This window comes from Hemitrygon akajei, chromosome 8, assembly GCF_048418815.1.
Source record: "Hemitrygon akajei chromosome 8, sHemAka1.3, whole genome shotgun sequence".
NCBI classification, from domain to species: Eukaryota; Metazoa; Chordata; class Chondrichthyes; order Myliobatiformes; family Dasyatidae; genus Hemitrygon; species Hemitrygon akajei.
In genome coordinates, this window is record NC_133131.1 from 127,451,770 (window position 1) to 127,473,555 (window position 21,786).

At 43.8% G+C, this 21,786-nt stretch overlaps 1 protein-coding gene across 1 annotated transcript in view; it reads left to right on the forward strand.

The window, feature by feature from the left end:
* Positions 1-18,513: 18,513 nt before the first annotated feature.
* Positions 18,514-21,786, forward strand: part of LOC140732248 (alpha-2,8-sialyltransferase 8F-like) — a 68,829-nt gene continuing 65,556 nt past the window's right edge. The window contains exon 1 of the mRNA XM_073054595.1: positions 18,514-18,728. Within this exon, the coding sequence (XP_072910696.1) occupies positions 18,634-18,728 (95 nt within the window). The 5' untranslated portion in view covers positions 18,514-18,633. The remainder of the gene's footprint in view (positions 18,729-21,786) is intronic.

The window sequence follows — 21,786 nt, forward strand, 5'->3', positions numbered from 1 at the left end:
ACTGTTTGTCATGTTGGAGGCCAGTGACTAGTGGTGTGCCTCAGGGATCTGTTCTGACCAATTGTTTGTCATATACATTAATGATCTGGATTATGGGGTGGTAAATTGGATTAGTAAGTATGCAGATGATACTAAGATAGGTGGCATTCTGGATGATGAAGTAGGTTTTCAAAGCTTGCAGAGAGATTTAGGCCAGTTAGAAGAGTGGGCTGAAAGATGGCAGATGAAGTTTAATGCTGATGTGTGAGGTGCTACATTTTGGTAGGAATTACCAAAATAGGACATACATGGTAAATGGTAGGGTATTGAAGAATGCAGTAGAACAGAGTGATCTATGAATAATGGTGCATAGTTCCCTGAAGGTGGAATCTCATGTGGATTGGGTGGTGAAGAAAACTTTTTGTATGCTGGCCTTTATAAATCAGAGCATTGAGTATAGGAGTTGGGATGTAACGTTAAAATTGTACAAGGCATTGGTAAGGCTGAATTTGGAGTATTGTGTACATTTCTGGTCACTGAATTATAGGAAAGATGTCAACAAAACAGAGAAAGTACAGAGAAGATTTACTAGAATGTTACCTGGGTTTCAGCACCTAAGTTACAGGGAAAGGTTAAACAAGTTAGGTCGTTATTCTTTGGAGCATAGACGGTTGAGGGGGGACTTGATAGAGGTGTTTAAAGTTATAAGAGGGATAGATAGAGTTGACGTTGATAGGTTTTTTCCATTGAGAGTAGGGGAGATTCAAAGATGAGGAGATGAGTTGAGAGTTAGGGGGCAAAAGTTTAGGGGTAACATGAGGGGGAATTTCTTTACTTGGAGAGTGGTAGCTGTGTGGAATGAGTTTCCTGTAGAAGTGGTAGAGGCAGGTTCGAGATTGTCATTTAAAGTAAAATTGGATAGGTATATGGATAGGAAAGGAATGGAGGGTTATGGGCTGAGTGCAGGTTGGTGGGACTAGGTGAGAGTAAGCATTCGGCACAGACTAGAAGGGCCGAGATGGCCTGTTTCCATGCTGTAATTCGTATATGGTTATTTGGTTATAAGTACAATAAGACCTATACTTCTGTTTCATTGACTACAGAAAATCCTTTGCCACACCAAATCATCATGAAAATGCTTGAAGATATTAATATCGATGGAAAAGATCTAAGAATAATCAGGAATCTCTACTGGCAACAAAGTGCAGCCATACGGATAGACAATGAGATTGGTGAATATCAGCCAATAAAGTGAGGAGTCAGACAGGGTTGTGTTCTATCGCCAGACCTGTTCTCCCTGTACAGTGAAAACATCATGACAACCATACAAGTCCTACCTTGAATAAGTATAGGAGACTACAATATCAACAACCTTCGCTATGTGGATGATACAGTACTGATAGCAAACAGTGAAGTAAATTTCCAGAAAATAGCTTCTACCATCAACACAGAGAGCAAAAGACTTGGCCTAAACTTAAACAAAAAGAAAACTGAACTAACAGTAATATCAAAGTATCCTGGTATCCCAAACTGTAGGATCATATTGGGAAATGAAATCCTGAAACAAGTTCACAACTTCAAGTACCTTGGATCATGGTGACATCTGATGGCAAATGTGAAACAGATATAAAAGCAAGAATAGCAATGGCAAGAACAGCATTTACAGAAATGAGAAACATCCTATCAAACAAGAAAATAGCAATTGACATCCGCCTTAGAACTCTGAGCTTCTACATTCTTCCTATATTGATGTACGGCTGAGAGTCATGGACCACCACAAATTCAAAGGAAAAAAGAATCAATGCATCAGAGATGTGATTCCTCAGAAGAATACTAAGCATATCATATATGGACAGGATAACCAACGAAGAAGTGGAGGGAGGGTGGATGCATTTGCTGCTGCTTGTGAGTGGGTGGGATGGGAGGGTCTTCAAGGATCTGATGATTCTGTCATTCATTCTTTGTTTTTTTTTCTGTTTCATGGATGTCTGTGAAGAGTAAGAATTTCAGGTTGTTATACTGTATAAATTCTCTGATAAGAAATTAAACCATTGATAAGTGGGCCTAAATTGCTCACAACAGTCCATGTAAGGCCTCACCAGTGCTTTATAAAGCCTTAACATAACATCCTTGCTTTTATATTCTAGTCCTCTTAAAATAAATGCTAAGATCACATTTACCTTCCTCACCACTGACTCAACTTGCAAATTAATCTTTAGCGAATCCTCCACATGGACTTCCAAGACCCTTTGCACTTTAGATTTTTGAATTTTCTCTCCATTTAAAAAACATCTGCCCTTCTATTTCTTCTACCAATGTGCATGACCATACACTTCTCAACACAGCATTCCATCTGCATTTCCTTGCCCATTCTCCTAATCTGTCTAAGTCCTTCTGTAGCCTCTGCCACTCCATCTATCTTCATTGTCTGCAAACATTGCCACAAAACCATCAATTCTGTCATCCAAGTCATCGACATATAATGTCAAAAGAATCGGTTCCAACACAGATCCCTGTGGAACATAGTTAGTCATATACAGCCAAGCAGTTACGGCTTCCTTTTCCCACACTTTGCCTCCTGTGAATCAGGCACTATTTTATCTATGCTGGTACCTTTCCTTTAATAACATCAGCTCTTAACTTGTTGCGCCTCCTCATGTGTGGCATCTTGTCAAAAGCTTCTGAAAATCCAAGTACACAACATCTACCGATCCTTCTTTGTCGATCTTGCTTGTTATTTCTTCAATGAATTCCAACTGATTTGACAGGCAAGATTTTCCATTCAGGAAACCATGTTGACTATGGTTGAAAAATGGAAGGCACTGTGGGAAGGTAGTGTTAGAATGATCTTGAGGTTGGTTAAAAGGATAGCAAAATATTGTGGGCTGAAGGCTCCGTACTGAGTTCTATGTTCTATATTTAGATCACAGCCTTAAAAAGGAGGACATTTCAGAGCCACTCTTCTTTCCTCAATCTGCATTTCACCCTTCCCCACATAGATCCACTTATCACCTACTAGCTCTTGCCCAACGCCTTCCCTCTACCCTTTTCTACTGACTATCTTCCATGTATCTTTCAGTTTTGATGAAAGTCTTTGACCCAAAATGTTGACTGTCTGTTTCTCCGCCAGCATTTGTGCGTTGCCAAAGATTTGGATTATTTTACAGTCCTGTATACCAGGCTGAAATGCAATTCCTTGTTCACATGAGCCAATCTAATCGCTTTAGAATGCAATGATGAAGAAAGAAATTAGGGAAGAAAAATTGCTAAAACTCAAGAGGTTGGCAGCAGTTTGCACCTGTTTTCACCTCACAGCTCTCTTTTTCTCCTATTCTCTCTGATACACATTTATCTTTGTCTTTATTTTTAGTTGATTAATAAATCCAAATTAACAATCACCTGTCTTTAATGATGGTTGGATTGGATATTTGTTTTAGTTCCCACATCCTGCCTGCAATCAATTGGATATATATATGTTCTGAAATACTTCTTCTAAAAAATATTTATGTAATATAGACTCACCACTTTTGTACACCATTGAGACAGCAAGTTAATGGAAAAATCAAAGGCACAAATTTGTCATCAGACTAGCAAAGACAATAGATGAGATAGATTTGTATTTAAATTATTTAGAAATAAATTACTAAAACTTGACACACAGAACATAGAACAGTGACCTATTTGGAAATACTTGTCTTTAAAGGTACCTTGGTGTCCTTGTACACACACTATTAAAAGTTTATGTGAAGATACAACAACCAATTTGAAAAGCAAATTGTATGCTGGTCTTTATTACCGAGTGTCTTGAGTACAGGAGCAATGTTGTCTTATTACATTTATAAAGGGCTTTGCTGATTCCTACAGGACCAGACAGGCTGGTTGGAGTGACAGCATTTCCACTGGCTGAGTAATCAAATATTAATCGTAGGACCAAGATGAGTAGAAATGTTTTCATTTGCTGATTGTTTACCATTGTCTAGGCCTATGGGACCTCAGTTGTCAACTTCACTCAAAAGAATAGATTTCTGAACATTAACAGATATGGGGATAAGTTGTGAGAATGGAGCTGAGGAAGAAGGTCTGCCATGATGAGTAGTGGTGCTGCCTCAGAGTATCAAACAACAAATTTCTGATTCTTTGGTTATGCTCCCATGCTCTCTTGACAGCCCATGGCTTGCATCATGGAATCTCCCGTCATCAACATAATACTAATCATACGGTTCACCATTGACCAGATATTTACTCGGATCATCTAGAACTGGAGTATCCTTTGCCCACCTCCATATAAATTAACCAGAACTTGAACTGCCAAGAGCTGTGCATTAGTGCTGCCAAAAGATTTTACTAAATGGGAAACAAACCCTATTCTTTGATAAAATACTTTGAGGCTATGTGATTACGGTAACTTTAAGGCAGCAGCTGACACTAGGATAGCCTTCCCTTTCTCAATTACCCTGTCTGCTACCAGATGAACATTTGACTACCCAAGACGTTAATTCATGAATGACTCCAATGATAGGTAAGGATTCCTTTCCATACAGCAGTGTTTCAGTAGCTGCCATTTAATACTTTTAAGATGAAAATACTCATTAACAGTAGAAGTAGCCATAAACACTAGACATTGCATATCTTTCTTCGATATAAAGCTAGGTTTTCCACTGCTTCTAGTCTGCCACTGTGTACAACAGTCCTTCAACACTCTTCTCCTTTTCTGCTACTATCTAAACTAGTTGTTTGATTCAGTTTTCATGCAATAGTCATAATTTTAAATTACATTCAAGATGTTTAAATACTATTCCTGTTGTTTCATGAACCTACTCTTTGTTGTTGAAGCAAGATATTGAGCTGAAATGTTATATATACACATATGAGATAAAACTGCATCGAAAGTTAGTGCCACAATAAAAGCACCTAACCCAGAATGTAACAGATTGGAATAAACAGATAGTTGACCAGCTAACAGGAAACAGATATTATATTTCTCGGTTGACAAGACATGACAAGTGATGATAATCTAGGTAAATAGTTTGGATGAAGGAATGAAAGGTACGCTTGCTAAATATGCTCCTGGCATTAAGTGGCAGAGTAAATTGAGAAGTGGATAAAAGAAGCCTACTAAGAAATACAGGTTTAGTGAATAAATATTTGGCGAATACTGTATATTATAGGATAATGTGAAATTGTCCATTTTGGTATTATCTAAGAGGTAAGAGATTGCTCTTCACCATTCTTGCCAGTCACAATAATGTCATCAAAGTAACTTTGTGTTCCTGGGATATCTTGGATCAATTGGTCCATTGCTCTTTGTCAAGTTGCTGAATCAATGCTGAAGACTAGATGATTATACTGGAACAGTCCCTTGTGAGTGTTGATTGTGAGGAGCTTCCTGCGTGACTCCTCAATCTCCATTTGCAGATAGGCTTGTGACAAGTCAATCTTTGCAGACCTCTCCCTGCCTGCCAAAGATGAACAAATGTCTTCTACTCATGGCAGGGGATACTACACAGTACACAGTACTGGGTTTGATGCTCACTTTGAAATCCCCAGATATGCAAATAGCTCTGGCTCTCCCTTCCTTGATCGCTGGAACAATGGACATAGCCCAATCACTGCACCCAACCTTGGAGAGAATTACTGACACTTCCCAGCTCTGAAGTTCAGCATCCACTCTAGGGCATAGTGCGTAAGGCATGGGACATGCTTTATGGAATCTTGGTGTTGCTACTTCAGTCAATTCAATTCCGGCCTTCATGCCTTTGAGTTTACCAATACCCTTCTCATGAGCATTCAGCAGCTGTGACAGTCTCTGGTTAGTGCTACCATTTGGGCTTCAATAGCCGGTTGATGGCATATTGAGAGCTTTGATTGTGTGCCAGTCTAGTTAGATTTTTCTGAACCATTTATGTCTAAAATTTGTTGCCCCTCTACTTTTCAACACATAATGTTCTAACTGCTTTGTTTGACCTCCATATGTCTTATTCACTGTCAGTTTGCCTTTGAGAGACAGTTTTTTAGCTGTGCAGATCACTGAGGACTCCTCCAGTGGTAGCTTGGAAAACAGTGTGTTGTAGATAGTCTCTGAAATTATAGACAAAGCTAACCCTGTGTTCAGTTCCATTTTCAGTTTTACACCAGACACACCTATCGTGAGCCATAAGAATTTCTGATCTGCTTCTGTAATACTATGTAGTTCTAAATACTCTTTCGACCTTTTTTACATCTTTTCTGCAGTTGGGTAAACAAAACTGCACACAATGCTCCAAATTAAGCCTCATTAACATTTTATACAACTTCAACATAACAACCCATCTCCAGTACTCAATATTTTAATTTATGAAAGGCAATGAGTCAAAAGCTATCTTTACAAACCTATCTATAAATTTGCCAATAAGACAACTACTATGGCAGAATTTCAGATGGTGGCAAGGAGGCATACAGAAGTGAGATAGATAAACTGGATGAGTGGTGTTGCGACAACAATCTTGCACTCAAAGTCAGTAAGACCAAGGAATTGATTGTGGGCTTCAAAAATGGCAAGTCAAGGGAACACACACCAGTCCTCACTGAGGGATCAGCAGTGGAAGGGGTGAGCAGTTTGAAATTCCTGGGAGTCAACATCATCTGGTTCCATCATCTGGTATGGAGAGGCCATTATGTAGGATCAGAAAAGCTGCAGGAAACTGTAAACTCAGCCAGCTCCATCATGGGTATTAGCACCCTACTCACAGCATCAAGGACACCTTCAAAAGGCAATGTCTCAAAAAGGTGTTATCCATCATTAAGGACCCCTGTCACCCAAGACATTGCATCTTCTCATTGCTTCCAACAAAAAGGAGGTACAGATGCCTAAAGACATACAAACAATGTTTCATGAACAGGCTCGACCATCGGATTTCTGAATGGACAATGAATCCTCTCTCTCTTTGCACTACTTATTTGACTTTTTTAAGATAATTTATAGATTTTTTATTATTATATATTGCAATACTCTACTGCAGCAAAACAAAAGTATGCTGATATATGCTAGTGATATTAAACCTGATTCTGACTCTGATAAAGGTACAGGTATATCTTTATACATAAGCTAGCTGAAAATATAGTTGGAGTGAATATGCTGCAGGGACAGGCAGTGCAGACTAAATTGTGAATATTCATATTTGGCATCTTTAAGGTGACTGTTTTACTGGTGGTAGTGAGGTTAGGCGTCTCTTACGATACTGCCATCTGGTGCAGTGGTCTACGTGAAGCAATATGGGATACTTGGTAGGCACTCGGAGGTCCTCGACATGATAAAAGGATTATTAAAACAAGGAAAGAACAGACATTCAATCGCAAAGTATACAGTCCTGTTTGGCCAGTGAAGACATTAGTTGGCAGTTGGAGAATGACAGTTGATTATCACCGGTTAAATAAACACATCCCTCTGTTTGCTGCCACTATTCAGAACATACTGAGCTTAGTGAAGGCAGAAGCTGTAACAGAGGGAAGCGAGGTTACTATAAGACCCAACCTCACCATCATGATGTGGATGCCCTCAGAGGATTCTGCTCTCAGAATGGGGAGGGCATCTTAAACCTCTCTTGTAAAGTAGAAGTGGTACATTGCAAAACAAGCAAAGTCCAGAGGGAGTCAGCAAGTCACATGTCTGTGGATAGGTGTATACAGACTATCAAGCCTCCTATTCTAGTGCCTCCCTCCCTGTTACATGGGGCATGCCATAACACAGCTGCCTGAAGCAAACATCACATCTAGTTTACGGATGGCTCCAGTCACTGGAAAGCCAGTGTAGAGGGGTGGAAAGCTGTTGTATTTCACTCAATCACAGAAATAACCTTATAGCAACAAGTGAAGAGGAGAGATTCCCAGAGAAACCAGTTGTCTATATTAGAAGGGGGACTGGCCCAGCCCAGTATGGCAGATTGGTCATGTCCGACACTGGCCACAGCAGCGATGATTTAACTATTTGCTCACTATGACTGACACCTATTCAAGTCTTCTGATGTTAATTTCTTGTACAACAGGTGATCAGGATCTTACTTTGAAGGGATTTCAGAAGTTAATTTTCTGCCGAGGGCCCCTAGCGATTATGGGTCTAATTTGTCAACATGACTGGACTGCCCAAGAAGGCATTCATTAAATACTTGTCTATACTGATAAATATCCGATTTGTCAGTATAGAATCATGACTAATGGAATGGACTATTGAAGTAACAAATTTGTCTATTATCACCAATTCACAATTTACTGGCTTCCACTTAAATCTGCGGAGGTTCGACATGTAATGAAAAACCTTGGCAAACTGCTACAGGTTTGTGGTGTAAAGTGTGCTGACTGGCTGCATTATGGCCTGGTGTGGGAACACCAATGCCATTGAGCAGAAAATCTTACAAAAAATAATTGGTTCAGCCCTGTACATCATGGGTAAAACCCTCACAACTACTGAGCATATCGACATAAAACGTTGTCAAAGAAAAGCAGTATTCATCATCAAAGATCTTCACCACCCAGGCCATGCTCTTCTCTTGTTGCTGCCTTCAGGTAGAAGGTGCAGGTATCTCAGGACTCACACTACCAAGTTCAAGAACAGTTACTACCCCTCAACCATAAGGAACAAAAGGGTAACTACACTCATTTATGGACTCTGTTATTGTCATGGTCCGGTCCAAAGCCCGCATTCTGGTTCAAGGTCTGGTCTGCGACTCCGGACTCTGGGTCCTCCGGCTGTCCCTTGCTTCGGTTGGACTTAACCATAAGCACCTGATGCTCATCTTGGGGCTGGGAATATAAGTGGCCCTGAGAACGAGTGTGGTTGGGGGGTTGTCTTGTCAAGATTCCCTGGGAGCAAATGGCCGGTGGAAGGCTAGAATGGCCACTTGCCACCTTTAGGTCGTGTTGGAGGACCATTGCTTCTTGGAGCCTTGCTGTCAGTAGTCGGAGCTGTCATTGCGGTATGGATTCGGCCATTTCCCGGGCCAGCTGGGTGGCCGTCAGCCACTCTGAGTTAGGTAGGGATCCGGTTGTTTCCGTAGCCAGCCAAGGTTGCCGGCCGTAACGGCTACTCGGAGCAGCCCCGATGCAGAGATGGAACTGTCTGTCGTTCTTTGGTGTTTGTCTCTTCCTGTCCTCGCCCCGTGGGGTAAGTCAGGCCACTCTGCCGTTGTCCTGCGGGATGATCTGTCTTGTCTTGTCCTCTCCTCCGTGGGGTAAGTCAGGCCATTCTGCCGTTACCCGACGGATGGACCTGCCCCACCTTGGTGTGGATTGAAAGTTGAGTCCCGGCTTGTCGAAGGAGAAGTCCTGGCTCTATGTCTATGTACTGTTCAGTCTCATGTTAGTGACTTGTTAAAGAGGAGTCCCGGCTCTATGTTGATGTACAGTTCCTAGTCTGCCTCCAAGCTTCAGCCTCTAAGTTATGCAAGCCTCAAGCCTCAAGACCCCAGCCTCAAGCCTCAAGACCCCAAGACCACAGCCTCAAGCCTCAAGACCCCAGGCCTTGTCATGTCTTCGCCTGGTTTGGGGTCCGAGCCCGAGTCAAGACCCAGGTTCTGGGTCCTTGTCTGGTCTTGGGCTCGGAGTCCAAGCCCAGGCTCCTAGTTCCCAGCCCCTTGTCCTGGTCCTGCTTCCCTAGCCTAGACTGACCTGTCCCATCCTTCAGTTTTGTCCCGTCCTGTTCCTAGTACTTCAGTGTCTGTGCCCTGCATTTGGGTCCATTCCCAACTCCCCCACATATGGCAGTTATATTGTTATTTATTGCTATTAGTTTATATCTGCATTTGCACAGTTTGTTTACAGTTCAGACTTCCTGATGCTTATAGTTTACAGTTACTGTTGTATAGATTTGCAAAGTATGCCACAGAAAAAAATTCTCAGGGTTGTATGTGGTGACATGCATGTACTCTGATATTAAATTTTACTTTGAACAACAAACCCTTATCCCAGGGATCACTGAAAACCAGAATGAACAAATTTATTCAGAACCCATGGAGGGGGAGGGCAACAGGGGAGGGAAGGTATGGTTGCACATTCCAAATTTTCCGGTTTGCAGGAGGAGACTGGAAGAAACTGAGATGGTAACACAAACTGGATATCAGAACAAGGGAAAGACAACTTACAAATTGACAAGATAACAAGAGTTTAAAACTTTGGAATTCTGATAAGACAAAATGGTGTTAATCTGTGATGTGGGAACTTTTGGAAAAAGTATGTTGGAACCAGTCGGTAGTAATGTTTTACTGTACTGTTCTGTGTTCTATATTCTATGTTGCTTCCTGTTCATCACCTTTGCCTCCTTACAAAGCCTCATAAATCTCACTCCTACACTGGCTCACTCTCACAATGGTCACTTCACTTGAGCTTACTAGACACTAGAATACTACAGCACAGTGCAGGCCCTTGGGCCCTTGAAGTTGTGCCGACCCATATATTTCTTAAAAAAAGTACTAAACCCACACTACCCCGTAACCCTCTATTTTTCTTTCATCCATCTGCCTGTACAAGAGTCTCTTAAATACCCCTAATGTTTTAGCCTCCACCTCCATCCCTGGCAAGTCATTCCAGGCACCCACAACCCTCTGTCAAAAACTTACCCCTGATGTCTCTCCTATACTTCTGTCCTTTAACTTTGTATATATGCCCTCTGGTGTTTGCTATTCGTGCCCTGGGAAACAGGTGCTGGCTATCCACCCTATCTATGCCTCTCAAAATCTTGTAGACCTCTATCAAGTCCCCTCTGATCCTTTAATGCTCCAAAGGGAAAAGTCCCCGCTCTGCTAACCTTGCCTTATATGAATTGTTTTCTAATCCAGGCAACATCCTGATAAATCTCCTCTACACCCTCTCCATAGCTTCCACATCCTTCCTATAATGAGGTGACCAGAACTGAACACAATACTCTTAGCGTGGTCTCAGCACAGATTTGTAGAGTTGCAACATGATCTCTCTACTCTTGAACTCAATCCCCCCATTAATGAAGCCTAGCATCCTAGCAACCTGTGCAGCAACCTTGAGGGATGTATGGATTTGAACCCCAAGGTTCCTCTGTTCACCCACACTCTTAAGTAATCCTGTACTCAGCCTTCTGGTTTGTCCTTCCAAAATGCATCATCTCACACTGTCATAAGGGGGGGGGGGCATTGGAGTGGACCCAAAAGCAAGACACAGACACTGAACTACCTGGAAAATGACTAGGCATGAGAAGGAAGCAAGGAAAATGGGGAAGAAAGGACACTGGACATGACACCGGCCTCGGATGAGACAAGGACTCCAGGCCTGGGCTAGGACCTGACTAGGATAGGGAACCAAGACATGGAACTGGGAACTAGGAGCCTGAGCTTGGACTCCGAGCTAGAGACTGGACAAGGACCCAGAACCTGGGTCTTGACTCCGGCTCGGACCCCAGAACTAGGCAAGGACAAGATGAGGCTACAGGACGAGGAGAGGCACAGGACTGGACATGAGACTCCTGGACAAGGGAACCCAGCACAGATGAGGGAATCCCAGCACTGGGCTGGGCAAGGAACTCCTGTGCTGGGCGAGACAAATGGACAAGATGAAAACACAGAGACTTGGTTGACGGAGAGACAACAGGACTGGACGTGAGAGTTCTGGACCAGGGAACCCCTGCACAGGATGAGGGAATCCCAGCATTGGGCTGGGCAAGGTACTCCTGTGCTGCACGAGGCACATGAACATGACGAGAACACAGAGCCGAGGGAGAGACAGGAACATGGAACACAGAGCTGGGACCGCTTCTTGGGTACAGGACGCAGGGCCCGGACTCATAACACAGAACGCTGAACATGATGAGACAGTTCCCAATGCCAGGACCTGCAAGACGGCCGGACATACCTAACGAAGGCGTGGACACCGACAAGCTGTTCCAAACAGGGTGAGGCGAGGCTCCAGGCAGAGGCAGAGTCAAGGGGAGGCGAGGCTCCAGGCAGAGGCAGAGGCGAGGAGATGCTCCAGGCAGAGGCAGAGGCGAGGAAAGGCTCCAGGCAGAGGCAGAGGCGAGGAGAGGCTCCAGGCAGAGGCAGAGGCGAGGAGAGGCTCCAGGCAGAGGCAGAGGCGAGGTGAGGTGAAGATCCAGGCAGAGGCAAGGTGAGGATCCAGGCAGAGGCGAGGCGAGGATAATGGCAGAGGTGAGGTGAGGCTCCAGGACGAGGCAAGGGGAGGCGAGGCTCCAGGATGAGGCGAGACTCCAGTCAGAGGCGAGGCGAGATGAGGATCCAGGCAGAGGCGAGGTGAGGCAAGGATCCAGGCAGAGGCAAGGCGAGTCGAGGTGAAGATCCAGGCAGAGGCAAGGTGAGGATCCAGGCAGAGGCGAGGCGAGGATAATGGCAGAGGTGAGGTGAGGCTCCAGGACGAGGCAAGGGGAGGCAAGGCTCCAGGATGAGGCGAGACTCCAGTCAGAGGCGAGGTGAGGCTCCAGGCAGAGGCGAGGCGAGGTGAGGATCCAGGCAGAGGCGAGGCGAGGTGAGGATCCAGGCAGAGGTGAGGCGAGGTGAGGATCCAGGCAGAGGTGAGGCGAGGTGAGGATCCAGGCAGAGGCGAGGTGAGGCAAGGATCCAGGCAGAGGCAAGGCGAGGCGAGGATAAAGGCAGATGAGGGGAGGCTCCAGGACGAGGCGAGGGGAGGCTCCAGGTCGAGGCGAGGATCCAGGCAGAGGCGAGGATCCAGGCAGAGGCAAGGTGAGGGGAGGCTCCAAGCAGAGGCAAGGTGAGGCGAGGCTCCAGGCAGAGGCGAGGCGAGGCTGTGCCAAAGACACTGCACCCCTGTGGCTCCAATGACTACAGACCGGTGGCATTGACCTCCCACATCATGAAGACCCTGGAGAGACTTGTTCTGGAGCAGCTCCGGCCTATGGTTAGGCCACACTTAGACCCCCTCCAGTTCGCCTACCAGCCCCGACTAGGAGTTGAGGATGCCATCATCTACCTGCTGAACCATGTCTACGACCACCTGGACAAGCCGGCGAGCCCTGTGACGGTCATGTTTTTTGACTTCTCCAGTGCGTTCAACACCATCCGCCCTGCTCTGCTGGGTGAGAAGCTGACAGTGATGCAGGTGGATGCTTCCCTGGTGTCATGGATTATTGATTACCTGACTGGCAGACCACAGTACGTGCGCTTGCAACACTGTGTCAGACAGAGTGGTCAGCAGCACTGGGGCTCCACAGGGGACTGTCCTGTCACCCTTTCTCTTCACCATCTACACCTCGGACTTCAACTACAACATAGAGTCTTGCCATCTTCAGAAGTTTTCTGATGACTCTGCCATAGTTGGATGCATCAGCAAGGGAGATGAGGCTGAGTACAGGGCTACGGTGGGAAACTTTGTCACATGGTGTGAGCAGAATCATCTGCAGCTTAATGTGAAAAAGACTACGGAGCTGGTGGTGGACCTCAGGAGGGCCAAGGCACCGGTGACCCCTGATTCCATCGAAAGGGTCAGTGTGGAGGATTACAAGTACCTGGGGATACGAATTGGCAATAAACTAGAATGGTCAAAGAACACGGAGGCTGTCTACAAGAAGGGTCAGAGCCATCTCTATTTCCTGAGGAGACTGAGGTCCTTTAGCATCTGCCGGACGATGCTGAGGATTTTCTACGAGTCTGTGGTGGCCAGTGCTATCATGTTTGCTGTTGTGTGCTGGGGCAGCAGGCTGAGGGTTGCAGACACCAACAGAATTAACAACCTCATTCGTAAGGTCAGTGATGTTGTGGGGGTGGAACTGGACTCTCTGACAGTGGTGTCTGAAAAGAGGATGCTGTCCGAGTTGCATGCCATCTTGGACAATGTCTCCCATCCACTCCATAATGTACTGGTTAGGCACAGGAGTACATTCAGCCAGAGACTCATTTCCACCGAGATGCAACACTGAGCTTCATAGGAAGTCATTCCTGCCTGTAGCCATCAAACTTTACAACTCCTCCCTCGGAGTGTCAGACACTCTGAGCCAATAGGCTGGTCCTGGACTAATTTCCACTTGGCATAATTTACTTATTATTATTTAATTATTTCTGGTTTTATTTTGCTATATTTCTACTCTATTCTTGGTTGGTTCAACTGTAACGAAACCCAATTTCCCTCGGGATTAATAAAGTATGTCTGTCTGTCTGTTCACGTGAATACTGAAGCAAGGTATTCATTTAGGACCTCCCCAAACTCCTCTGCCTCCAGGCACATGTTGCTTTCTTTATCCTTTAGCGGCCCTACCTTCATTCTTGTCATCCTTTTGTCCTTCACATACACATAGAACGCCTTAGGGTTCTCCTTAATCCTACATGCCAAGGCCTTCTCATGCCCCCTTTGAGCTCTCCTAAGTCCTTTCTTAAGCTCCTTCCTGGCTACCCTATATTTCTCATCAGCCCCTCCCGCTTCCTTTTGACGAGTTGCCTCACTTGTTTCGTCAGCCATGATCTCCTTTTCCTACCATTTTTTCCTTGTCTCATTGGGACAAACCTATCCTGAACCCAGCACAAGTGCTCCCTAAACTTCCTCCACATTACTTCTGTGCTTTCACCCTTGAACATCTGTTTCCAATTTACTCTCACTAGTTCCTGCCTCATCCCTTCATAGTTAGCCCTTCCCCAGTAAAGCACTTTCCCAGTTTGTCTGTTTTTATCCTTTTCCATTGCTATGCTGAAGCTAAGGGAGTTGCGGTCACTCCCACCAAAATGCTCCCCCACAAAGAGGTCTGCCACCTGACCAGGTTCAATACCCAGATCTAGATCAAGTATGGCCTCTCCTCTCGTCAGCCAGTCCACATGCTGTGTCAGGAATCTTTCTTGAACACACCTGACAAATTCAGCCCCATCTATCCCCCTTGCAGTAAGGTGGCGCCAGTCAATATGAGGGAAGTTGAAATCACCCATAACTACTACCCTGTATTTCCTGCACCGTTCTAAAATCTGCCTGCTTATCTGCTTGGTGTCCCGAGGGCTATTTGGGGGCCTATAGACTACTCCCAGCACAGGGATCGATCCCTTCCTATTTCTGACTTCCACCCACTCCAACTTAGTGGACACTCCCTCTGCAGCATCCTCCCTTTCTATAGTCGAGATACTATCCCTGACCAATAATGCTACTCCCCACCCCTGCCCATTTCTACTTCCCATCCTATTCCTTTTAAAACACCTAAACCCCGGTACCTGCATCAGCCTATCCTGCCCTTCCTCCAGCCAAGTTTCAGTAACGGCCACAACTTCATAGATCCACATACTGATCCATGCTCTAAGTTCATCCCCTTTATTCCTAATACTCCTAGCTTTGAAATCAACACATTTCAACCCCTCTAACTGGCTATATTTATGTTTTGTCCCCTGCCTGTCCTTCCTCACCAACTCAGAACACATAGCGTCATGCCTTTGTCCTTCTACCCTAATCTCTGCACTCACATTTTGATTCCCACCCCCCTGCCAAACTAGTTTAAACCCTCCCCAACAGCTCTAGCAAATCTGCCCGCCAGGATATTGGTCCCTTTCCAGTTCAGGTGCAGCCCATCCTTTTTGTACAGGTCAGACCTTCCCCAGAAGAGATCCCAATGATTCAGAAATTTGAACCCCTGTCACCTGCACCAACTCTTCAGCCATGCATTCATCTGCAATAACTTCCTGTTCCTACCCTCTCTGTCTCATAGCAGAGGCAGCAATCCCGAGATTACCACCCTCGAGGTCCTGCTTTTTAACATCTTTCCTAACTCCCTGTATTCCTTCTTCAGGTCCTCATCCTTACTCCTATCTATGTCATTGGTCCCCATGTGGACCAGGACATCCAGCTGCTCACCCTCTCTCCTGAGAATACCGAGAACTCAATCTGAGATATCGCGGACCCTGGCACCAGGAAGGCAACAGACCATCCGGGATTCTTGATCTCTCCCACAGAACCTCTTATCTGTCCCCTTAACTATCAAATCCCCTGTCACTACTACTCTCCTCTTTTGCCTCCTTCCTTTGTGAGCTGAGGGTCCAGTCTCAGTGCCAGAGATGTGACCACTACAATTTGTTCCTGGTAGGTCATCCTCACCAGCAGTATCCAAAACAGTATACTTATTGTTGATGGGAACAGCCACAGAGGTGCTCTGCTCTTTCTGTCTATTCCCCTTCCTTCTCCTGACAGTCACCCAGTTACCTGCCTCCTGACTTTTAGGGGTGACTGTCTCCCTGAAACTCTAATCTTTTACTGCCTCTGCCTCCCAAATGACCCGAAGTTCATCCAGCTCCAGCTCCAGTTCCCTAACTCAGTTTGCAGCTGGATGCAACTTTTGCAGGTGTAGTCATCAGAGACAATTGTGCTGTTCCTGACTTTCCACATCTTACAATCTGAGCACTGGACTGCCCTGTCTAATGCCTCCATTAGCAACTCCTAAGTTAATTGAATTAATTAAAGAAACTTACCCGGCTTCACCTCATTGGGAGCAAGCTTGCCCTCCACCTCTTCGCGCTGAAGCCTTTTGAGTCAAAGCCTCAAAGCTCCACTCCTTCACTTGCCCACTAACTCACTTACCTTCCTTTTGTTGGCAGTGTTGTCACACATTGAGCCAAAGAGAAACATAGATTGCACAAGTGAATTGTTTCTCAAGCCTTCCAATCACTCACAAGTCTGTTCCTCTTCCCGACAGTCATCGATAAAGTAAACCATGTCCCCAGTGAAGAGCAGCTGAATTATAGTCATAGATTAATATAGCAAAGAATCAGGCCTTTTATCACAACTGCTCCACAGCAGCCATCCCACTAGTCCCAGTTACCCATGTCTGGTGCATAATACTCTATGCCCCTCCTCTCCATGTACCTAACCAAATGCCTCTTAAATGTTGCTAATGTACCTGCATCAACCATCTCCTCTAGTAGCTCACTAACTTTGATGTGGAGAAGTTACCTCACAGGTCTCTTTCAGATCTCTCCTCTTATGCCTGTGTCCTTTAGGTTTGTGTTGTGGTAGTTATTAGGTTAATCCTATGCCAGGTGGTTAACCGCTCCCACATGGGATAAGTTCATTTAATGCACAAGTAGTGTTATCAACAAAGTTCATTTGAATAGAATGCATACTGCTGGTGTTTTTGTATGCTCTGCACCTTCGTTAATGAACACAACAATTTGAACTCCCCAATGCTGGGATAAAGACTATGACCATCCACCTTATTTATTTATTTAAAGATACAGGCGGAGTAGGTCCTTCAAACTGTGTCACCCAGCAACTACCAATTCTTCCCTAGCCTAATCACAGGACAATTAACATACTAACTGTTATGGCTTTAGATTGTGGGAGAAAACCAGAGCAGCTGGAGAAAACCCATGCATTCCACAAGGATGTACAGCTCCCTACAGATGATGTCAGAATTGAACTCTGAACTCTGACACCCAAGCAGTAATGGTATTGAACTAACTGCTACCCCACTGTAGCACCCAATAAAAATTATCCATATCCCTCATAATTTCATAAACTTTTATAAGGTCACCCCTCATTCCCTTACACTCCACGAAATAGAAACCCATTATGGACAACCTCTCCCTATAATTCTGGTCCTCTGGTCCAGGCAACCTCGTCATAAATCTCTACAGATATATCATGGAGAGCATTCTAACTGACTACATCGTCGTATGGTATGGGGGAGGGGGTGGGGTGGGGTGCTGGCTAATGCACAGGATCGAAAAAAGCTGCAGAGGGTTGTAAAGTAGTCAGCTCCATCATGGTCTCTAACCTCCGTTGTATCCAGGACATCTTCAAGGAGTGATACCTCAAAAAGGCGGCACCTATCATTAAAGACCCTCATCACCCAGGTCATGCATTGTTCTCTTTGCCAACATCAGGAAGGAGGTACAGAAGGCCACAGGCACACACCCAATGACTCAAGAACAGCTTCTTTCCCTTTGCACCTGATTTCTGAATGGACATTGAACCCATCAACTCCACCTACTTTTTAATTTCTAATTTTCATGACTTATTTAATTTAACTATTTAATATACTGTATATATACTTACAATAATTCATATTTCCTTATTATTTTGCATTGATTGTACTGCTGCCGCAAAGATAACAAATTTCACGGAATATGCCGGTGATCTTAAACCTGATTCTGGTTCTGAAATCTCTACGCATCCTGTAGCTTTGCAATGTTCTTCCTCCAGAAGAATGGACCAAAACTTTTCACAATACTCCGCGTAACCTCAGCAAGGACTGATCTAACTGCAACATAATGTCCCCCACTCTTAAGCTTGCTGTCTTGACTGAATAAAGCCGTCATGTCTATTTGTGCAGCCACTTTGATTCTCTTTCCTACTCGACACTGCCCCGCCATTTCCATCTAGGTTCTACCATGATTTAACTGTCCAAAATGCATCAGCTCACACTTATTTAGATAAAAATCCATTTGCCATTTCGTAGCCCGTCTTGCTAATTGATCAAGATCTCTTTGCAATACATTGTAACCTGCTTACACCATCGATATAAGATTTTCGAATGAACAACCCGTAGGCGCGTACAATCGAAGGCTTTGTAGGACGTGGGCGGAACCAATCGCTGAAACACACTCGGTGAATGTTCTTATTACTGTCGTGGAAGGCGAGCGAAGTGAAACTGTTACTAGCGTCTAGAAAATCACCAGCGCAAATTTGGGTTTAGAATCTCTTTCTCAGACATTTGAAAGATTAACCATGCGAAATAAATTTTATCTGTTTATTCTACTAGCTTTTCTATTTTGCTTCTGCTGCATTTCCTGGTTTGGACGACAGAAGACCAATTACTTCAGGTACGAATCCCAATATTTGCGAATATTTTATCGTTGTTGAAAGACTCGCGTGAATAATTTGAAAGTAAAATCCAATACATAAATGTATTTAAGTAATTTGATTTGACGGTTCTGTTTCTCTACGAAGTAGTTGTTCGAGTGACGCTCAGTCATTCTTGTTTTTTTAATCCCCTCAGATCTTTTAATTCATTCCAATATTGTTTCCAAATTCGCATAGTCCTTTCTGACCGTGGAGTATAAACGAACAGAGCAAAGAGTTACAATACAACCGGAGACCACGGATAGAGTCAATATACTTTTCATTAACAAGTTACAATTAATTTCAGACTTAAGTGTTTAGTATTTTGCCAAACTAACATATAAATAAAGTTCCCCAGGATGTAAACAAATGTTTTCTGTGTCGATATTACACGAAATTGCAAGAAAGCACAGCAATAATAATTGGGGAACATTGGAAAAAGAAGCCTTGTTCGTGGGCTGCTTTGGAAGGGTTACTGTGATTGGGTAGAGTTGTTTGTAAAGCACAATACGATCGTAGTGAGTAGCAAAATTTATAATATTATTAAATTTTACATTCCGAGTGAAAAAGAAACGAATGGATACAGGAATAGCATTTCAAAGAGGATTAATGATGTAAGCCTGTAAGCAGAACTAGCTAAAATATTGAGGCATTGGCAAATTAAAATAAGCGGGAGACATTCAAGATGATTTTTCAGAATACAAGATGGAGGTAGCTTTCAGTGTCGATAAAAAGGTGTCTGTGTGTGTGTGTGTGTGTGGGGCGGGGGGGGGGGCGGGGTTGGACTACCCACGTCTGTTTTACACGTACACAAGGTGTGTGCAATGTCAGAAGATAGCACAGTTTAGTAAAAAATCCTTAATGACTAGCTAAAAGACAGATAGGAGACTAAAAGAGCGACAAATATGAATTGAATTGACTTTATTACTTAAATCCCCAGGGGTGTCAAACTCATTTTATGCCACAGGCCGGATTAGGCAAAATGCGGCGTCATGCGGGCCGTATCAGTTGTGCACGCGCGCATGCTCCCACAGCTTTCGTTGCCTTCGCTTTTTCAGCCCGCTCTCCTGTGTCTCAGTCTCTGCTATAACTACAAACTGCTTCACTTTACGAATTTCGTTTCTTAAGAAGAAGATTGCCTATTATTTTTATGATTGGTATTAACTTACAGTGGTAGACTACAAGAAAGTTATAATGAGAGAGAGAAAAAACGATGCTACTTTGGCTAAGCTTGCTTTGGGAGTCACACCCTTTCCATTAATAAATCATTTGAAATTGAACATTAGCAGACACAAGTGTAGATCTAATGAAACAAATTGTAAATGTAGGCTACACCACTGCACCTTATTTTTATTAGCATGCTTCCAGCAATCAAACTCAGACAATGAACTCAGTTCATTTTATGAACCTCTAAATTTTATTGAAGTGATTACATTTACAATAATAGAATAGTCAGAAAATGAATGAATCACAATATTACGACGCTCAATATTTCATAACGCATTTTGCTTACATGTCGCAGTGCATCGAACAGTGTCACTCATTTTTCACTTCCTGCTTCCAGACACCTGACATCTCTTGGCTTTAACCAGCCTGTCAACATCAGGGACCAGTTTCCGGGAAGTTGTGACTTTCATAATGTCATTTAGATGTCTGTGTGTCAGCTGCGAGCGCAGTTTGGATTTGTTAATGTTCACAGAGATATGTTGTCCCGAACATGCAAAGGATCTTTGAGGCAAAGTCTGTCATCTTGGGGTACATCGGTCTCAGGTATTGATAGTTTGAATCCAGACCCGCTGTCTCAAATTTATATTTCAAAGCCGAGTTACACTGAATTAGTTCCATTTGGAGTTCCTCCGACACATCTGATACTGCGTTGACGGCAAACGGCGAGCAAAATAGTGAGAATTCCTTCTCAAGCTGAGTAAAGACTTGGGAATGATTCTGAAACTCACTTTTCAGCCGTGATATTGTGTCCTTGTACCCGTCCATGTTGTCATTATTCCCTTGAGCGACACGCATAGATTGCAAAGAGGGGAAATGAGCTGGGTTGCTGCGGGATAGTTGCATCTCCCACAGGCCTAATTTAATTCGAAAGGCACGAATGCTGCTGTAGTATTCCGTAGCAAGTTTGTTGTGGCCTTGCATGTTAACAATAAGCACATTTAAGTGCTCTGTTATATCCACCAAAAATGCAAGATCATGAAGCCACTCTGGGTCATTCAACTCTGCCACTGGCTTCCCTTTCTCGTTCATGAATAGTCCTATTTCCTTTGACATGGTTTGACACAGATCAATGCTCTACCTTGAGCTGTATCAAAGAATGGTGGGCGCAAATAAATGAGTTATTAACCAAATAAAAAATTTTACTCTATTGATTATCTGAAAATGACTCTTGAAATTCCAATTCCCAAGCATGTTTAATTTTATCGTTAGATATCATTCGTAAATTCAATAGCCGTTTATAAATTATAGCTATCAGCCTTTTTTGAAGTGGTTTAAGCTGAAAGAGAGCATCTGTCATGTTATGTGGATAAGGAAAAGGATAATTTGGCAGCAGACCATGTAAAAAATCTTAATTTGTGAATATCTAAAAAAGTGTGTACATTAGATAAATCATATTTATCCACTAACTGAGAAAAAGATTAAACAATCCCCCAAAAATGCATCTATTTTAATGCTAGGAGCATTGTAAGAAAGGTGGATGAGCTTAGAGAATGGATTGATACCTGGAAATATGATGTTGTAGCTATTAGTGAAACATGGTTGCAGGAGGGGTGTGATTAGCAACTAAATATTCCTGGATTTCATTGCTTCAGATGTGATAGAATCGGAGGGGCAAGAGGGGGAAGTGTTGCGTTGCTTGTCAGAGAAAATATTACAGTGGTGCTCTGGCAGGATAGATTAGAGGGCTCGTCTAGACTATTTGGGTGGAATTGAGGAATGGGAAAGGGGTAGTAACACTTATAGGGGTGCATTATAGACCAGCTAATGGGGAGCGAGAATTGGAGGAGCAAATTTGCAAGGAGATAGCAGATA